The 17,398-nt window shown below is 52.1% G+C and overlaps 2 protein-coding genes across 2 annotated transcripts; one reads left to right on the top strand and one right to left on the bottom strand.

Moving 5' to 3' along the window:
* Window positions 1-60: 60 nt before the first annotated feature.
* On the bottom strand, window positions 61-11,361 carry pogzb (pogo transposable element derived with ZNF domain b). Its single transcript, XM_086039445.1, has 18 exons — window positions 11,110-11,361; window positions 10,142-10,257; window positions 9,511-9,647; window positions 9,124-9,181; window positions 8,932-9,039; window positions 8,800-8,850; window positions 8,540-8,717; window positions 8,321-8,466; window positions 8,150-8,250; window positions 7,919-8,065; window positions 7,165-7,299; window positions 6,899-7,092; window positions 5,694-5,819; window positions 5,552-5,611; window positions 5,358-5,470; window positions 2,769-4,394; window positions 2,648-2,684; window positions 61-2,454 (listed from the first exon to the last, which is right to left on the bottom strand). The coding sequence occupies exons 2-18, from the start codon at window positions 10,251-10,253 to the stop codon at window positions 534-536; spliced, it is 5,250 nt and encodes a 1,749-aa protein (XP_085895571.1). The 5' UTR covers window positions 10,254-10,257; window positions 11,110-11,361; the 3' UTR covers window positions 61-533.
* On the top strand, window positions 10,829-16,852 carry crdhl (cone RDH-like). Its single transcript, XM_086039449.1, has 8 exons — window positions 10,829-11,276; window positions 11,836-12,415; window positions 12,501-12,635; window positions 13,648-13,839; window positions 13,960-14,121; window positions 14,203-14,322; window positions 15,562-15,766; window positions 16,531-16,852. The coding sequence occupies exons 2-8, from the start codon at window positions 12,277-12,279 to the stop codon at window positions 16,634-16,636; spliced, it is 1,059 nt and encodes a 352-aa protein (XP_085895575.1). The 5' UTR covers window positions 10,829-11,276; window positions 11,836-12,276; the 3' UTR covers window positions 16,637-16,852.
* Window positions 16,853-17,398: the final 546 nt, after the last annotated feature.

Raw genomic sequence — 17,398 nt, forward strand, 5'->3', positions numbered from 1 at the left:
AGGGTTAGCCAACTTGGCTCGTTCCCTAGAAATCCTTCGCAATAAAAGCCTGAGCAAGAGTTGACCATAAAAAGACTTTTATAGTGAAAAACATGAAATGGCATTAGCATCATTCAGGTGTCTCATGAAGAGAAAGGATGACTTTGTGTTTGACCTTTGAGGAGCATGTCACTCATCTTGTGGAATCCAGGCTACGTGCTATTTTAGCATTAGCATGTAGCAACAAGTCAATGTTAAAGACGCACTAACATTTACATGGAGCATTCGGATTGGCCAACTGTTCTTGAGTGGGGGGGGGGGACTTTAGCAAATCGAGCTCAATTTGGAGGCTAGAAGCTAGCTTGGGAGTTTTGCTCGTGTGCTTCAACACGTCAGAGTCACGATGGCCTCGCGGGTTTCTCACAAGTTTAGAACGTCAATTGAGAAATGTGGCATCGATGTCCGACGCTTGCAGAATTTCCAGCCGTGCGTCCCGGCAGTCCTATTGGTCCACTTTGGCTCCTCGAATGACCTTAAAAGATCTGGAACAACCTTCAGCTCTGGTCCATTTGTTGGGGCTCGTCTTGGTTCGTCCGGGCCACCTCGGTCCTGGTCTCCGCCCTGCTCTTCATGGTTATCTTCCACTCATCACCGACTTCCTCTCCGATCATGATCCTGGTCTCCCTGCGCTCCTTAGTGGCCTCATTCCTGTCCTCATTCTCCTTTTCTTCTTCTTCCTCTTCTTCACTGTCCTCCTCCATTGTCAGAAGCTGGTCTCCTTGGTCTGTTGTGGTGTTCTGCCCTGGTTCTTCTGACTTCTGGTCGTCTGTCTCTTGGTTCTCTTCCCTGTTCTTGTTGGCATCTGACCGTGGTTCTTCTTCCTCCTGAACGTCCATCTCTATGCTCTCTTCCCTATTCTCTTGCCGCTTCATTTTGGTGTTTGCCCCTGGTTCGTCTTCCTCCTGAGTGTCCTCCTCTTTGCTCTCTTCGTGTTTCTCTGCAGATGTTTGGTCGTCTTCAGAGTCCTCCTCATCATCTTCATCCTCCACTTCCAGGAGGTCCGAACTGTCTTCCGAAGGCAGCAGTATCTTTTCAAGTTTCTCCAGGATGTTCTGCCGGTTGTCCTCTTGGTCGGGGCCTTCCTCGCCAGGGTCTGTCCTCGGAAGGATTCCCGTAATCTCGAAGGAGGTCCTCCACGGCTGCCGGAGGTCTTTAAGGTGCGTCAAGGCTTGGGACGTCCAGCGGACCAGCATTTGAGCGGCAGTGTCTTGCAGTTGTCCCGGCTCCGCCTCTTGGGCCTCCGTCTGGTCATCAGTGCTGAACTTGTTCCAACGAGCCCGGAAGAAACGCTCCAGAGCCGGTTTGATGCAGAAGTCCAGAGGCTGCAGGAGGAAAGAGCATCCTTCGGGGATCACGGCCGGAAGAGTGCCCGAGCCGCTCAGGTGGCCGAGTGAAACGTCGCCCGCGTGGTCTTGGTGCTGGTCCAACACCAACATGGACTTCTTGTGGTGAACCGGCCCGGAAAGATATTGAAGCCAAACCTTTTGAGTCCAGACCTTGAAGGCCTGCTCAGCGGATGGGTTCTGGGAAGTGACTTCTAGTACAACAAAGTCCGGCAGCACCTCGTTGGCCAGCTGTCTGTTGGTCAGCACCAAGGCGGGTAGCATGGTTCCGTCGGCCAGCGCCGACAGACACACGGTGACCAGCGGTACTGAGCCCGTGAACTGCAAAGCCTTGGCGCGGTGCCGCCGGTCCTGAAAGCTCCTGGGATCCACAAAGAAGCACAACTCATCCACCACGGCGAGCGAACTTTCGGGAAGATGGTGAACCCGGATCACTCGATGGGTGAACTCCTTGAAGGACTGGACGTTAGCCTGCAGAGCCAGCGGCAGACGGCGAGCCGGCGCTCGCTTGCTGCCGGCGGGCGTCGGGCCAAGCCGGTACCGAAGCATGAAGAGCACGGCCCAGTCGTACGACATCTGGAAAGTGTCGCCCAACGAGCCATTCTTGTTGAGCGCGGCCGCTTTGTGGAAGAAGACGCTCTCGCTGACGGGAAGCTGCTGCTCACGCTGGCTCAGCACCCAGGCCACCAGGCGGGCCTCGCCATCCCCCTGGACCCGCACCCCAACTTCTTCCCGGTTCTTCTGCTTCAGATGCTTCCTGGCCTCCTTCAGCCAGAACCGGATCAGCCGCGGCTCGGTGGCGAAGACCATGGAAGCCTGGCGCAGTCCGCCGCACAAAGCCAGCAACGCCACCCTCAGCTGGTGGGCTGACAGGAAGTCTACTCGCTCTTTGGGGGCAGAGGCGGACGATTGGTTGCTGACATCTGCCGGATGAGGCGAAGGCGGCGGAGAAGGGGCCTCCTCTTTTATACATTGGCTTTCCTCAGGCTTGTCCGGCCCCTCGTCTTCAGAGAAGTCCAAGTCCTCAAGTGGGGCCAGATGGTCTTGCACTTTGTCGGACTCCGCCTTTCCACTGTCACACACACACACACAACCGACACACAAGTCAGACAGCAAAACGGCTACGCAATTTAATTTACTGATCATAATCCCTCAGGGGGAAATTCAACTCCTCAATCTCGGGCTGGGTCATGAACCCATTCGATCAATTCATTTGAGTTTGGCAGACCAGCGCTAGCAAAACCTGAGCGACAGGCTGCAATTACCTTCGGACGCTGTCGAGGAATCCGACTTCGGTCAGGCCTGCGGAGAACAACGGGCAGCTTGAAGCAGCAATTGGCATCAGCACTGAGACTTTCAGATGACCTTGAGAGAGGACAGACCCACCTTTGTTGAGGGGCGACAGCCCGTGAAACTCCCAGAAGCATCGCGGCTCTTTGCACAGTCCCACCCCGCACGCCACGCAGCCCCAGGCGCCGTCCTTGTTCCCGTTGCAGTGCTGGCACCTCCTGGATGAACCGGCAATCTTGCCCATGCGGTGTCGGCGTTGAACGCTCGGGTCGGCTCTCTCCACCTTGGGTCGCCTGGGGGCGGCGGCGGCGGCGCTCCTGTCCGGGGGCTTGTGGACGCATTCGGCCAGCTGGATGCCCAGACGCTTGCGGAAGTTGACCTGCGTGAAGAGGCCGTCTCGCACCCAGGCCGGCGGGTTGTCCTTGCGGCTCTCGCGCAGGACGATGAAGGCGTTGACCACGCTCAGGTTGACCAGGAACCAGAAGAGCGAGCGCCAGTGGCGGTCCTGCAGGATTCCACCCAACGGGTTGCAGGCCAGCAGCTGCTTGCAGATGTCCACCCCTCGCATGTTCTCCTGCAGGAGTCGGAAGGCCATGGGCCGCTTCATGGGATCCAAGCCGCCCACTTTGGTCTGGGAGCGCCTCCACACCGTGTCCGCTTCCCCCGCGTGGGCGTTTGTGGATAGACAGCCCATCTCCTTGGTGTCCCTCCAGCGTGTGGCCAGCAGGGGACCCAAGCGCCTCTGCAGGAAGTCCCCGGGTTTGTCCAGCCGGCCGTCCTCCCACAGCGCCGCCGGCAGGATGGGACTGGGCGGCGGGAAGGAGCTGGAGGCGTAGATGCCCTGCTCCAGAAGTTTCTGCACCAAAGGTACGGACGTGAGCGAGTTGGCCAAGTAGATCTGGTGGTGCTTGTCCTCCAGACCCTTGACCAGCTCCTGCACCACGCCCGAGCCTGCCTCCTGACTCGTCTTCTCGCCGGTCTGGATGAAGAAGCGGTGGCAGTAGCCGGACTTGGAGTCGCACAGCAGCCACACCTGAGGCTGGCCCTTGGAGCTCCCCGTTCCCTGGTCCCCCTCCAGACCGGGAAGCAGCGCTCTGTCCACGCTCAGGCAGCAGTTGGGCTGGTAGGCGTACCACATGGCGGCACTCAGGATCTTAAGCATGCGCCTGAAGACGCGCAGCGGGTCGTCGGCTTTGCGGCCCCGCTCCAACTCGTCTGCGCCAAAACTTCCCATGCGGATGTTGGAGGCCACTTGCTTGAAGCGTTCCAGGCTCATGGTGCGCTGGAAGGTGGGGCCGTTGTCGTGCTCGTTCCACGACCAGTACTGAGACGGTTCCGGAAGGCTCTGAACGCCCATCAGGATGCACAGACCCATGAAACCTTTGACTTCTTCGTGAGTGACCGGAACCCAGTCCCGGCAGCCCGAGCCCAGGTAACGGCAGGCCTTGGCGTGGGCGTTGGTCTCTGCCGTGATCAGTTCCACCAGCGCGTTGGGAAACAGCAGGTTGAAGAAATCCACGGCGTCGCCGTTCTTCAGCCGCAGCGGGCGAGGCCCGCAGGGCTGAGTGAACGGCGCAATGCCGGTCCGGGCGTCCGCGTCGTCCTCGGCTCGCGTCCAACTGTCGGCTGACTTCCAGTCCTGGTTGCAAACGGGTTCGTCGCACTCAAGCACGCGTGGCGTCTCTTCGTCCGAACACAGTTGGATGTCCGGCTCGCAGTACACTGCAAACAACAACAAACTTGAAGAAACCTGAACCGGTCCACTCATTTTGTTTGTGTTACAGCTTGAATGAAGATTTTGAAATCCGTTATCTTTTACTCGTCTTTTCTACTCTGTTGACGCATTTTGCAACATCTGGGAACCTTTGTGGCCAAAAAACGTAGACGCAAAAACATGGCTGTTAAATTTTACACACCAAAATTCTTTCTGCTTTCCTTTCACAAATCATTAAAAAAATTCAGACATTCAGCTCAAAACTCCTAAAAATTAACATCATTTTTAGATGTCATTCTAATTTTTTTTTTTATTATTGCAACACACAAATTGAATTATTTTCCATAACCACTGTGAGGCAGTAGCATATGTTTAATAGTACAAAAAAGTAAATTTTTGAAATGTGTACTTTTGTACGCGGCACGGTGGTCATCTGGTTAGCACGTCCGCCTCACAGTTCAGAGGTCGTGGGTTTGTTGATCCCTGCCCCGGCCTCCCTGTGTGGAGTTTGCATGTTCTCCCCGTGCCTGCGTGGGTTTTCTCCGGGTACTCCGGTTTCCTCCCACATTCCAAAAACATGCATGGTAAGTTGAATGGACTCTCTAAATTGCCCTTAGGTGTGATTGTGAATGGGGATGTTTGTCTTTGTGTGCCCTGCGATTGGCTGGCAACCAGTTCAGGGTGTCCCCCGCCTACTGCCCGAAGACGGCTGGGATAGGCTCCAGCACGCCCCCGCGACCCTTGTGAGGATAAGCGGTATCGATAATGGATGGATGGCTGTACTTTTGTACGTTGACTTTTTGTAAGGGAGCAGCTTTGACCAGAGTTATTTTTTGCACAAGTACCAGTACTTTCACTGGAGTACTGAACATGGGTACATTTGACATCTCTGCTTGATAGACACGGACGGGGCGAGTCTGCTTTGAAAAGGGGCCACCAGTCAACAACAAGTCACGGGCTGCGGCGCTCACCTCTGGAGCGACAGGTGGCGCTGCCGTGCTCCGGGATGGCCTGCAGGTGTTGGGCCATCTCGTCCCCCGACCCCGATGCAAAATCGCAGTGGGAACAGACCAAGAAGAAAGGACTGAAACACAACAAGGCCTTTTGTCAGCAGCTACTTCCCGGCGGCCGTGCGAGGATGGAGGAGGCCGCGGCGGCGTCTCACCAGGGGGGTGGCCGCCGATGCGGAGGAAGACGCTGGTCTTTGGAGCGCGGCACGTGGTGGCTGCAATCAGACGGCAACAATCAAGCACGAGCGCCCGCCGTCCGCATGGCCCCGCCCTCTCCCCTCCCCGCGGCGGTCTTACTGGATCATGTGGGTGGCGTAAGCGCGAGAGCAGCAGCTCCCGAAAGCGCACAGCAGGCAGCGTACGTGCGTGGGGTAGTGGGCCGCTATGTCTTTCACGTCACTGCCGCACTCCAAACACCACAACCTGACACGCACAAAGAGCAGACGTCCTTCTTGCCGTTTGCTTTGGCCACATCAAATAAACAACAGTCAGTCTGCATGCACAAACGCATATTCAGCACACGCTGCTACCACCACTTTGCAAAGCGTTCCTCAGTGAAATGATCTTAAGTGGCCGAAATCCATACCAGCCCCACAAAACATGCGTGTTTTGTTTCCCATTTGAAACAAAGAACATTGCACTGCATTGTATTAAAACATAACGAAACAAACTAAAGGAGAAACTAATTTTATAAAGCATACTGTTAGCATAGGACTGTGAAAAATTGGATAGCTGGCTTGAGCTAGGTCGTTGTGATCTTTGCTCCTGGCTTAGCATCTTCTGATCTGGCACCCTTGGCATTCTTTAACCCATTAAGGATTGGAGTGCATAACCGTCTTTCTACCCTTAAAGCCTGGAGAGCATAGACGTCATTTTCTTTTTTTTTTTTTAAATCTAATTTTTGTTCTCTTAACCAATGAAATGCATCGGAATATACAGGCGACGACATCGTGAGCCCGCAGAGGATGTTCTAGAATTCTTTCAAGTCATAATGGCGGACGCCATCAATCGCGGGAGCTTTGAAATGAGTAACGGCAGAGATAGAGACGATGCGCTTGTGGACTTTGAACCAGTAGAACCAGAACCAGAACGTGAAATATGGTTAAGATATATGTTTGTAGACAATGACAATATCGACGTCTTTGTAACAAAACAAGAGGATGGTAATACATTCTATTAGGGTCGTCGCGATACTAAAATGTCAACTTCAATATCGTCGAAACACTCGATACGATTTTCGAAACAGCAGGGATACAAAATTAAATACTTTAAAAAGGCATAAAAAATATTTTCATGAACATGAACAAGACTTTCTGGTTAGATCCTCCTGCTGCCGCCGCACTGGCCATACTTGGCAGCAGTAAAACATGTAACTGCAAGCGGGCTTGCAGAGTGCGGGCGGCGGACGCTACAGGCACGCGCAACGTAGTATCGATTCCATGACATATTAGTATCGGCGGTCCGAATCAGCGTTGTTAAGCGAGTGCGGAACGGTGGCTGACCTGCCGCCGTCAGGCCCCCCGATGGGCGACAGAGGGGGGATGGCCGGCGGGGGGCTCCCGAGGCCGGAAGCGCTCTGCCGCTCCGTCTTGATCTTGATTGGCTGGATGAGGCAGGAGGGGTCCTGCAGGAGCCGGGCCCCGCCCCCGACCGACGCCACGGGAACTCTTCTCTTGCCGTACATGCGAATGGTCACCTGCGGGCAGAACAATATCAACATCCACAGCAACGACTCATAGAGGAGCTGTCGGCAGGAGCAGGAGCTGACCTTTGAACCCAGCGGGAGCCCCTCCAGCTTGGCGGGTCTGCGGACGCTGCGGTGGCGCTCCAGCCTGTGGCGCTTTTTGTCGGCCAGGAAGGCAAACTGTAGGCGACACCTGCTGCAGTGGAAAGCCTGGCCCGCCTGACACAGGTACAAGCGCACAAGCGTCAGGTTGCTTGCAAAAGATCTGCTTGCCAAATGGAATCTTATTGAAAAAAAAGCAAACGACAATGACATTGCTTCATTTGCACACTTGCTGTTGGCAGCACTCGGCTGGACATGTGACTATAGAAGGCTTCATATTCACTCTCTGAACTTTCAACCTGATCTTAAATGGATACAGTGGTGTCTTGAGTCCAAAAGAATTCATGGACTGTACGGGTGGCGAAATGGAGAGTGCGGGCGGTGGTCTGCATGGTGAGCAGGGAGCCAAGATCGGATGGGCTCTTTGCAATGAGACTTTCTTGTCAAATGCAACACAGCGTCAGGACGATTTCACAAACGGCAGCAATAGTCATGATTACGCCCCGAAAAATAGGAGCAACCAACAAAAGAATTTTTACAATGGAAAGGGAAATCATGGCGAATGTCAACTTTGCTTTTGTAAACAAGCGCCTCTCTGTTACGTTGTTAGTGAGCCGTGCACGTCAGCGGAGACGCACTTTCAACTGAAGAAGCTACACCAAATCAACTTTTTAAAAATGTTCCTGCCAAACAAAGGCAAATGAATTGATCAACGGCCCCGCGTGCGTACGCATACCTGGTGGCGCAGGACGTGCTTCTGATAGCTGGCCACGTTCCTGCTGACCTTGAGGCAGAAGACGCACAGCAGGTAGCGCGAATCTCTGTGGAAGCTGGCAAAGTGCTGCAGGACGTCCGAGTAGAAGGACGAGCGGTAGAAGCAAACCTGAGCACAAGCCACAGTTCGTCAGGACGTTCCGTGCCAAGACTTCCTGTTCTTGGCGGGACGGTGTGCAGAGGCCACACCCACCTGGCAGACGTAGGGCATCTCTCCCGGCTTGTGATTGGCCTTCATGTGGTTGAGGAAGGCCGGCTCGTTGTCAAAGGCCCACTCGCAGATGCGACACGTACCTGCGGAGACCCGACGGCGTCAAGTCGGCTGGCGCTGGCCGTACATGAGCTAAGCTGCAGGGGGACTTACAGGAGGAGGGGGAGGGCCCGTGAACCCGCTCGCGGTGGGCCTGAAGTTGAGCGCCGCTGGAAAACTGGCGGAAGCAGAAGGCGCACATCTTCTGGTCGTCGCCTCCTCGGATCAGCGGCGAGTGCTGAAGCGTGTGCTGCACCAACCTGCACGACATTTTCCTCACGTCAACCGCGCACGGCTCCGTCAATGTGGTGAAATGAAGCGGCCGAGGCACACCTGAGGTTGTCGCTAATCGCGCGCTCACAAATGCTGCAGCTGAAGGCGTCGCCGTCGGCCGCCTGCTGGTACTTCCGCCTCATCGGCTGCTCGCCCCCGGCCGTCCCGTAGTAGAACTCGTCTACGCTGAGGACCACCTTGGTTGGCGACACGCTCGAGTAGGACGCCGAGCCAGGAGCTGCCGGGGGGTCACGTGACACATCATCAAATGGCATGAGCGCTATGTCACAGCAGCGTTGCGTGGGCGTGAACTGGCAAACCTGTCGAGTTGGAGGCTTTGGCGCCACCTAGCTGAGGCAAGTGAAAGTTCACTGGAAGAAAAAACAGGCACATTTTTTTTTAATCAATCAATTAATCTGTGAGTGGACTAAGCAGTAGGTGCACCCACTGACCTTGATGTCCCCTGCTGGCGTGGAGGCTCAGCTGGACGGGAGCTCCTGAGAGGGCGTGGCCGCGGGGGAAGGCAGAGGACACGCCCAGGGCAGGCCGGACCACGGGCGCTGTGCAGACATGAAACGGCGATCAGTGCAAAAGGTCAATACAGGTATTTTATGTTTTAGTTGGATGAGAGTGGCGCCACCTACTGGGCATTGGTGGCAGGTTGGCAATAAGCGAAGGTCCGGGTGACGGCAGCGGCAATGCCTAAACCGGAACAACACGCACACACAAAAGGTTTGCATATGCTAGCTTGTGCAAGTGTGTCTTTGGCCTTCTAATGGGATACAAGTTAAAAGGGCTTTAGGAATGACGACAGTTCTCAGCATGTGAGTAAGTGTGTGGATGACACTTGAAACGATCGTAACAATGATCTGCATCATCTGCACAAGGGTCACAATGCCGACCATTTTTTGAGGTAGACTTTGTCCGATGTGACTTTTTTTCCCCAGCCATACAATATAAGCAGTCTGTGACACGTATGTACTATATGCACATAAGAATGTGTACAAACACACGTGTATGGTTTTGAGTACCTGCGTGGTGAGGAGGAGGTGTGCCCCCCCGCTGGTCTGCGTCAGGATGAAGGGTGGAGGTTGAGACAACACGGGGGTGGAACAGGAGGAAGGAAGAGGCGGAGCCATTTGCTTTAGTGATGTCGACGACAAAGAAGCTGAGGAAAACAAATGCACTCAAGTCCTCATTTTTGGGAATCACTCCATCGTGCACTGACCACATAGTGAGCTGGAGGCCGATATCCGCCCTTTTCAAAATAATCACAATTAGCCAGAGTTTTGCCCAATAAACACCAATAAATTCTGACTTTCTTGTGGAGTGACGTTTACAGTTTGGTTTGTATTGAAATAATGATGGATTGACGATGGACGGGTGTCCCGGCCGTCTGCGAATGACCGACCAGCAAAACTTATTGACGCGTCCACTTCTGATGTTTTGACATGTGAGAAAGGTATAAATTGAGTAACTCATATCTCAAGCTGCGGAGTGACTGATTGGGAAGCTGGGAATGAGCAAGTGTTTATAAATGCAGTGCTGGATTTGGAAACATTCCCTCCTTCCCAACTCCTCAATCACTACAAAGGCATTTTCAGTGATAGTCCACTGTGTGACTAAGTGAACGATTCCCAACAAGCGTTTTCGACGTACTACCTGGCTCACAAGCGTCCACGTTGTCGTTGTCGTCTTCTTCCACGCCGTCGTCCACCTGCTGCCACGGTTCCAGCTCCTCCTCTTCACACTCCATAAACAACTCCGTCTCCATGTTGCTATGGAAACCACATCAAGCCGTCATGCTAAGAGCACACGCTAACACATGGGGCGGGGCAGGGCGGGGCGGGGCGGAGGCATCCCCACGTGGAAGAACATTGGACTGGCAACGAGGCCAGTCTGCCAATTGTTGGGTCACATACAAAGAACAACAGACTGGTCACCAGTCAATATCAGGGGCCTGGGTGCATATGGACAAACGCTGGACTGGTCGCCAGCCGTTGTGAACGAAGGCGAAACCGGGCCAAAAATTACACGCAGATGAGAGCCAAGATTCGAATCGAGAACGTCCAAAAACGTGCTAACCACCAATACTGAATGCTGCCTGACAACAAGATCTCCGTGGTTCAAATCATCACACAAAAAACTGAAAATACAGAGGAATGAAAGTGACGAATATGTGTTTAATTTGTTTGTTGCTAAACTAGGCTAAGATAAACAAAGCTAAGCTAAGCAAAACTAAGCTAAAATCCGTGTCAGCGTTTCCGCTGGGGTAATATGTAATGTGTGGCGGCGGCTGCAGGGGTCGCTGCCTCGGCCCTCCTCGTCTATAGAGATGTCTTTTTGTCTTTCTTCTTCGGTCTTCAGTCACGACGGCTCAAAAGGCGCCCGCCAAGTGACCGGAAAGAGGACCAAGCTCCAAGTTTGGCTAACAGAGGAAGACGTGAAGGCTGCTTCGTTCTGTTCGGTTCTGTTCGCTTTGGTTCGGCTGCGCGGCGTTCGGTTGGCCAAGCACCGCCCCTCCGGAGCACCAAGCGCTCCCTCCGTGCTCCCGCCCAGCGGCGAGGTTCAGCGAGTCCTACGGACCTAAGCAAGCCGAGCGAAACCGAAGCGAGCAGAACCGCTCTTACCTGCTGCGTGAACGTGACGCCCAACAACACAACAGCAAGACCACCGAACCGACGCGGCCGGACCGACGCACGGACGGACCGCAACAGACGAAACGGGGGCGGGACTTCCGCCTGAGTTTTTGCGTTTGTGCCGCAGATTGGTTGGCGTTTTTTTACGCCGCTTCCGGGTAGGCGGCATGCTTCTCACTTCGTGATGCACTCTAATAATACAATAACACGAAAACGAAACAAAAGAACGCACACGAAAAACAAGGACAACATTTTGAGAGTAAGCATCATTTGCCCTGCATTGTCCCACTTTTGGGCGGAGCTACACAACATGACGTCACGGTGACGCATCATACGCGAATCGAAAAAGATGGAAAAAGAAAAAACTCAATAATCAGGAAATTATTTGAATGAAGTTTGGCGTTAAACTGAAATGACATTGAATTAATTTACTTAATTTAATTTAATTAGAAATCAGTTCAAGTCAAAATGACACTAATTGCTAATGTCTTCAGGTAAGCACAACATGGTAAAATCGATCTGAATACTCATATAAATTATTATTATTAGTAGTAGTAGTAGTAGTAGTATAAAGAATTTCTGTGCAGTAAATGCATACATGCTGTCCTCTTTGAGAGGAAGTCACGTGTTCATTTTGCGTGTGTGTGTGTGTGCGTGGGTGTGTGGGGGTGTGTGTGTGTGTGTGTGTGTGTGTGCTTTTTAATCCTATCTAATCAGATTTAATCTGGCCCCGCCCCTACGGTGTTCTGTCCTGGCTCCCTGGCCTGCACACCAGAATGCAGCAATCTGAAAAGCAGAACCATCTATGGACCGCAACACTCTATAGGCCTGAACAGAATGTAGAGCAGAACACTCTGTGGACTGGAACACTTTGTGGACCACCACTCTCCGTGGGCGGGAACACTCTTTAGACCAGAACATCCTGTGGACCGGAACACTCTGTGCACCAGACTACTGTGACCACCAGAACACTCTGTTGACCGGAACACTCTGTTGACCGGAACACTCTGTGGACCAGAACGGTCTGTAGACCAGAACTTTTTGTGGACCAGAAGACTGTGGAGACCACAACACTGTGGGTGCCTGAGCAGTCTGTAAACCAGAACACTCTACGGACTGGAACACTCTGCGGAGCAGAGCAGTGTGTGTCTGTACACCATGCCAGAAGGGCCTGGTTTCCTGGTTCTGCCGTGGCCTGGTGTCGGGTCAGACGCCGAGGCTGAGGCCGAGGTTTCGGAAGGTCAGGGGGGCATGCTGCTCCGGGGTGCCGCCCTGCTCGGAGCAGTCCTGGTCATCTGTGAGTACATGATCAGCACCATGTTACCAAAAACCTTGGCTCATCTTCTTAGCAATAACTTGTGTGTGTCTGTGTGTGTGCGCAGGCGTGGCAGCGCTGCGCAGGTGGATCGGCGGCGGCGTTTGCCGCAGTAGCGTGCGCCAGGACGGGAAGACGGTGCTGGTGACGGGCGCCAACACGGGCATCGGCAAGGAGACGTGCAGAGAGTTGGCGAGGCGAGGTGAGCGGGCGGGGTGGGCGGCCATGTTGGAAAGGTCTAGGGAGAAGTTGGCGCTTTGCGATGACATGTAAGGTGGCTACACATACATGCGCGCGTTTGGAGCATCGTGACATCACAGGTCAGAGTTTGCGGTGAGGCTCAGCAAAGCTGCGTAAGATGATTATGCAGATGAATACTTCCTCTTGCAGCCTTTAATACTGCCTGTTGTATTTGCTGCTAAACGGATTATTACTTCCTGTTTTACAGTTGAATGCTTGCGGTTCCAGCAACGTATACCGCGGTAGCTTGATTTACGAGTTTGTTGAGTCACCAGCCACAATGTATTGTTAGCCACAATTTAAGTTCTGAGCGAGCTTTGGCTATACCACCGCTCGAGTGAAGAGAAAAGAACATGGAGTTATGAAGGTAGTGAGATGCCCTGGCATTTGAGCAAGGAGAGCAGCAGTTACCGTTGACCGAACAAGACAAAATGAGAGTACTCGCATGGAGCTGGTGTGAGCCACCACTCACGCCTCCACGCTCGCATGCAGACGATCGGTCCGTGTGGGACTTCGGCTCCTCATGTCAGGCACTAGGCCACGCCCCTTCAGTGACACTTGATTGTCGTCAAGTCGTCGTATTTATAGACCCCGTTGACTACATTTTCCAACGGGTAGATGTGGAAGAGAAAATCCAAGCTTTCACTTAGAATTAGCATGGTAGACCATTTGTTTGCTCTCAGGAAGACCTTGAAAATGTTGAGAACTAAAAAAAACAAACCGGTCGGTTTAAAGGGTGTGTTAAGTGACGACCTTTAAAATTTAATAGCCTTCAAATTATATGACATGAGGAGGAAACATCCGGTAAAAATGCTTTTTACTTTTACTCACAAAGTACATTTCAACGGATTCAATCCAATGGGAAAAAAGTGAGTTGTAAATTGAGTTTGGGAACAAATGGAACTGGTGATGGCAGGTGGCAGCCAAAGACTTGCGGTGTTAGCGCTTTGCGGTGATGCCGTGGGTCCCCTTAGGTGCCCGCGTGGTGATGGCGTGCAGGGACCTGTCTCGTGCCGAGCAGGCGGCGGAGGACATCCGCAAGTCCACGGGCAACGGCAACGTGGTGATCCGACACTTGGACCTGGCCTCCCTCTACTCGGTGCGACACTTTGCCAAAGACTTCCTGGACAGCGAGGACAGACTGGACATCCTCATCAACAACGCCGGTACGGCCGCCCGTCTCACAGTGTCTTCCTTGTTGGCGGTCCACCTGGATTGCTGCCCCGCTGCCTGTCTGTTCGTCCACACGCTTGTCTGTGAGAATGTCTCACTGGGTGTGTGTTCAGGTGTGATGATGTGTCCCAAATGGTTGACGGAGGACGGCTTTGAGACTCAGTTTGCCGTCAATCATCTGTCTCACTTCCTTCTGACTAATCTGCTGCTCCCGAAGTTGAAGAGCTCCGCCCCCAGCCGCGTGGTCACCGTGTCGTCCATCGCCCACCGGGGAGGTGGGACCTTTACCGCTTAGCTCACCGTGACGCTTCACTGACATTTGAGCTCTTTTGTTCGTTCCAAATGTTTGTGTTCAGGTCACATCGACTTTGCCGATTTGTTCTTCAGCTCTCGTCCATACAGTCCACTGCAGAGCTACCGGCAGAGCAAGCTTGCTAACGTGCTATTTAGCAGAGAGCTAGCACGCCGCCTCAGAGGTCACGCACGCAAGCACACTAAGACACACACACACACTCACGCACACCCCCCCCACACACACACACCTCTAGTTTCTTTTTGCCTTCCACAGCTGCCAAATATTGATCTATGAGACACAAAGAGGGCCAAACACGTCAGCTATTCACAACTAGCAGAAGCTAACAAACAGATGCTGAGAGACCTTTTCAGAAGCTAACAGCCAGTGACTGTCATAAACTCAAGCTAACAGGTGATTTTTGTCACCATAGCAAGTCACCCATGGGGTTTGTTCAAAATAGTTTTTACGTCGGATGCCGTTCCTGACCCAAGCTTTCCATTGTACCAACTCGTGGCCAAGTTAACACAAGTTCAAAGGTGCAAATGGAAACTAACAGAAGCGAAGAGCTGCTAACTGAAACTCGAGCCACTGGCTATTATGCTGAGTTCAAGACCCTGTCAAATAATTTCAGCGATTTCTTTCTAAATCCATGAAAACATATGAAAAGACTGAGAACAACTTTGTGGTGAATTGTGGAGCTATAATGTTCAAGTCTTTATCACCATCTGGATTTTTGGGTGGTGGCCAAAACCAAGGCCAAGTGTGTACGTGGGCGTACTTTCTGGCACAAATCGGTCCTCACCCATTATAGAAGTACTGAGCGGCATCAATCCAAACGAGCCGCCTGCCAGTCCGCACCAAAGCCGTTAACTCGCTAGCATTCTACGCTATGTGAACACACACAACAATACAAAACCGAGTCGGGTGGTGACCATTTGGCTGGTGCCAACGTCGCTACGCCGGCTAACAAGCTCGCGGACTGTAGCGCTAGCGAAGCGAGAGAGGGAAAGTGAACTGTTTGTTAAAAACAGCGAGTGGCACACGTTTTTCAGCCGAACATATTTGAGTGACGTGATGGTCGAAGGGGCGTGTTTTCAGCAGACACGCCTGCATTTTGAAGCCTCATTTTATGTAGTCTGTGTTTTTCTGGGGGGAGGGATTCATTCAAATTTGGTAGACTTGCTGACAAGACTCTCAATTCAAACATTTTCATTTTCACTTAACAGGAACTTTAACATTTGCTAGCAGAAGCTAATTGGTGCTCATAGAAGCTAACAGGCTATGTTTGGGAAAAAAAGGCGCACGTGTAATCAGCTTCATGATGGTGTCACAAAACAGTTTAGACCACGCCCACCAGACTTGACGCCTTAGTGCCGCACTAGCTGGCGCACTGTGGTGACGCTGTGCATTTGGCGCTCAGGTTCGGGAGTGAGCTCGTTCTGCGTGCACCCCGGCGTCATCCGGACGGAGCTGGGCCGCCACGTGGAGGGTTGGTTCCCTCTGTTGGGGGCGCTGCTGAGGCTGCCGGCCATGCTGCTCATGAAGACGCCGCGCCAGGGCAGCCAAACTAGTTTGTACTGCGCTGTCACGCCGGGACTCGAGCACCAATCGGGGAGCTACTTCAGGTACGGGGTGGAGGGGCTTGTGCCTGTCCGTCATCAGCAATGTCAAACGCCTCAGCTGTCGTTCGGAATCAGTCATCAGTACCGACTCACTAAGATGTTTTGAGACTGTGGCTGTGGTTCCTTATTCTCGAATCTCAAAACCCAAATTTTTCCATCTTGAACAATCAATTTACTCTCAATCTGAACAACCGACCGAAGAACCGAGTCCAACTAAAAAAGCAGCTGTCTTGAGAATTATTGACTCCTTTTCCTCGCCCTAATCTCTACACAGTGGTGCCTTGAGATACGAGTTGAATTTGTTCACTCAAAACACTCTGATTTCAAATCACCTTTTCCCATTTAAATGAATGGAAATGCCACGAATCTGTTCCAGCCTCCCCAAAAAACAACCGCAAAATGTTTCGTTTTTTTCGTGAGAAAATTGCACTTGTTCTGAAAATGTCCAACTCACTTGTCAACACCCGTTCCAAAAAGTAACTGTATACTTCAGCTGAGAGTGACGAGAAAACGCTTGAAGACTCTTTTTAAACATTAGTTCTCCCCCTCTTGTCAAGCGAGTCGAGTCCCTGCCACCGCGCAGCACTCGTATCTCAACTTTGTCCTCGCAAGTCAAAGCAACAAAATTGGCCAAATGACGGCTCCTATCTCAAAAAACTGCTAAGTCGGGTCACTCGTTTCTCAAGTATGAAGCTGAGTCAAAGAAAATTGTTTGCTATAATCTTCAAAATGCAGTGAGGGTGCCATTTTGTTTTGTTTGTGTTCAGCGACTGCGCCGTAAAGGAGGCGGCGCCGGAGGGGCGGGACGACGAGGTGGCTGACAGGCTTTGGAGGGAGAGCGCGCGATTGGTCGGAATCAAAGATACATGCTGAGCTGACCCTCTTTGGAATGGTGTGAGGGCGGGGCCAGCTAGTTAGCTAGCCCAGCCAGCCATGTCGCTAGTGCAGCGATCAGCGGCCACATCACAAGCTGCGCTCAAATTTGATCATAAATGAACTCAAGTTAAGATTAGAAGATAAGATCCTAAATTGCGTTACAACTGTGGCGTGAAAAACACGTAACACTAATAAAAAACAGTTGAATAACAATTGTGTCATGCGACATTTTTGGTGACAAAACAGTCAATTCAATCAACTCATGAAAATGTCCTTCTCAATTTTGCCGAAATGTGATGGCAAGCTTCATTTACATAAGCCACACCGGGTCCCTCCGTCCATGACTTTCTAGTCTGGCCTGGTGAAGATCCAGATCCATTTTCAAGTCACGACCAGATGACGCTGTGTGAAACACCATTGTGCCAAAGTCATAAGGTATTTATCTTATTTAAGCGTATTCCTGCCACACTCGGGAAAAAAACTCGGTTCAATAAATGTGATAAATTTCACAATAAAATGGATAAGCGGTTCAGATAATGGATGGATGTGATAAGTTTGACTTGCGATTCAGGCAACTGGCAGAGTCATTTCTGTGTCTTATAAGTCAAAGGTACTCGCTAAAAAAATCAAAAGAAGACACGCATCGGACACAAGTGACCTAAACCGAAGAAAAAAAAGCTTCATTTTGTTTGCCTAAAGCGGAAGTCAAATTGAACACATTTTAACGTATTACCTTATGACGTTAAAACGTGAAATTAC

This window comes from Filicampus tigris, chromosome 8, assembly GCF_054856515.1.
Source record: "Filicampus tigris isolate MCC_2025a chromosome 8, RoL_Ftig_1.0, whole genome shotgun sequence".
NCBI lineage: Eukaryota > Metazoa > Chordata > Actinopteri > Syngnathiformes > Syngnathidae > Filicampus > Filicampus tigris.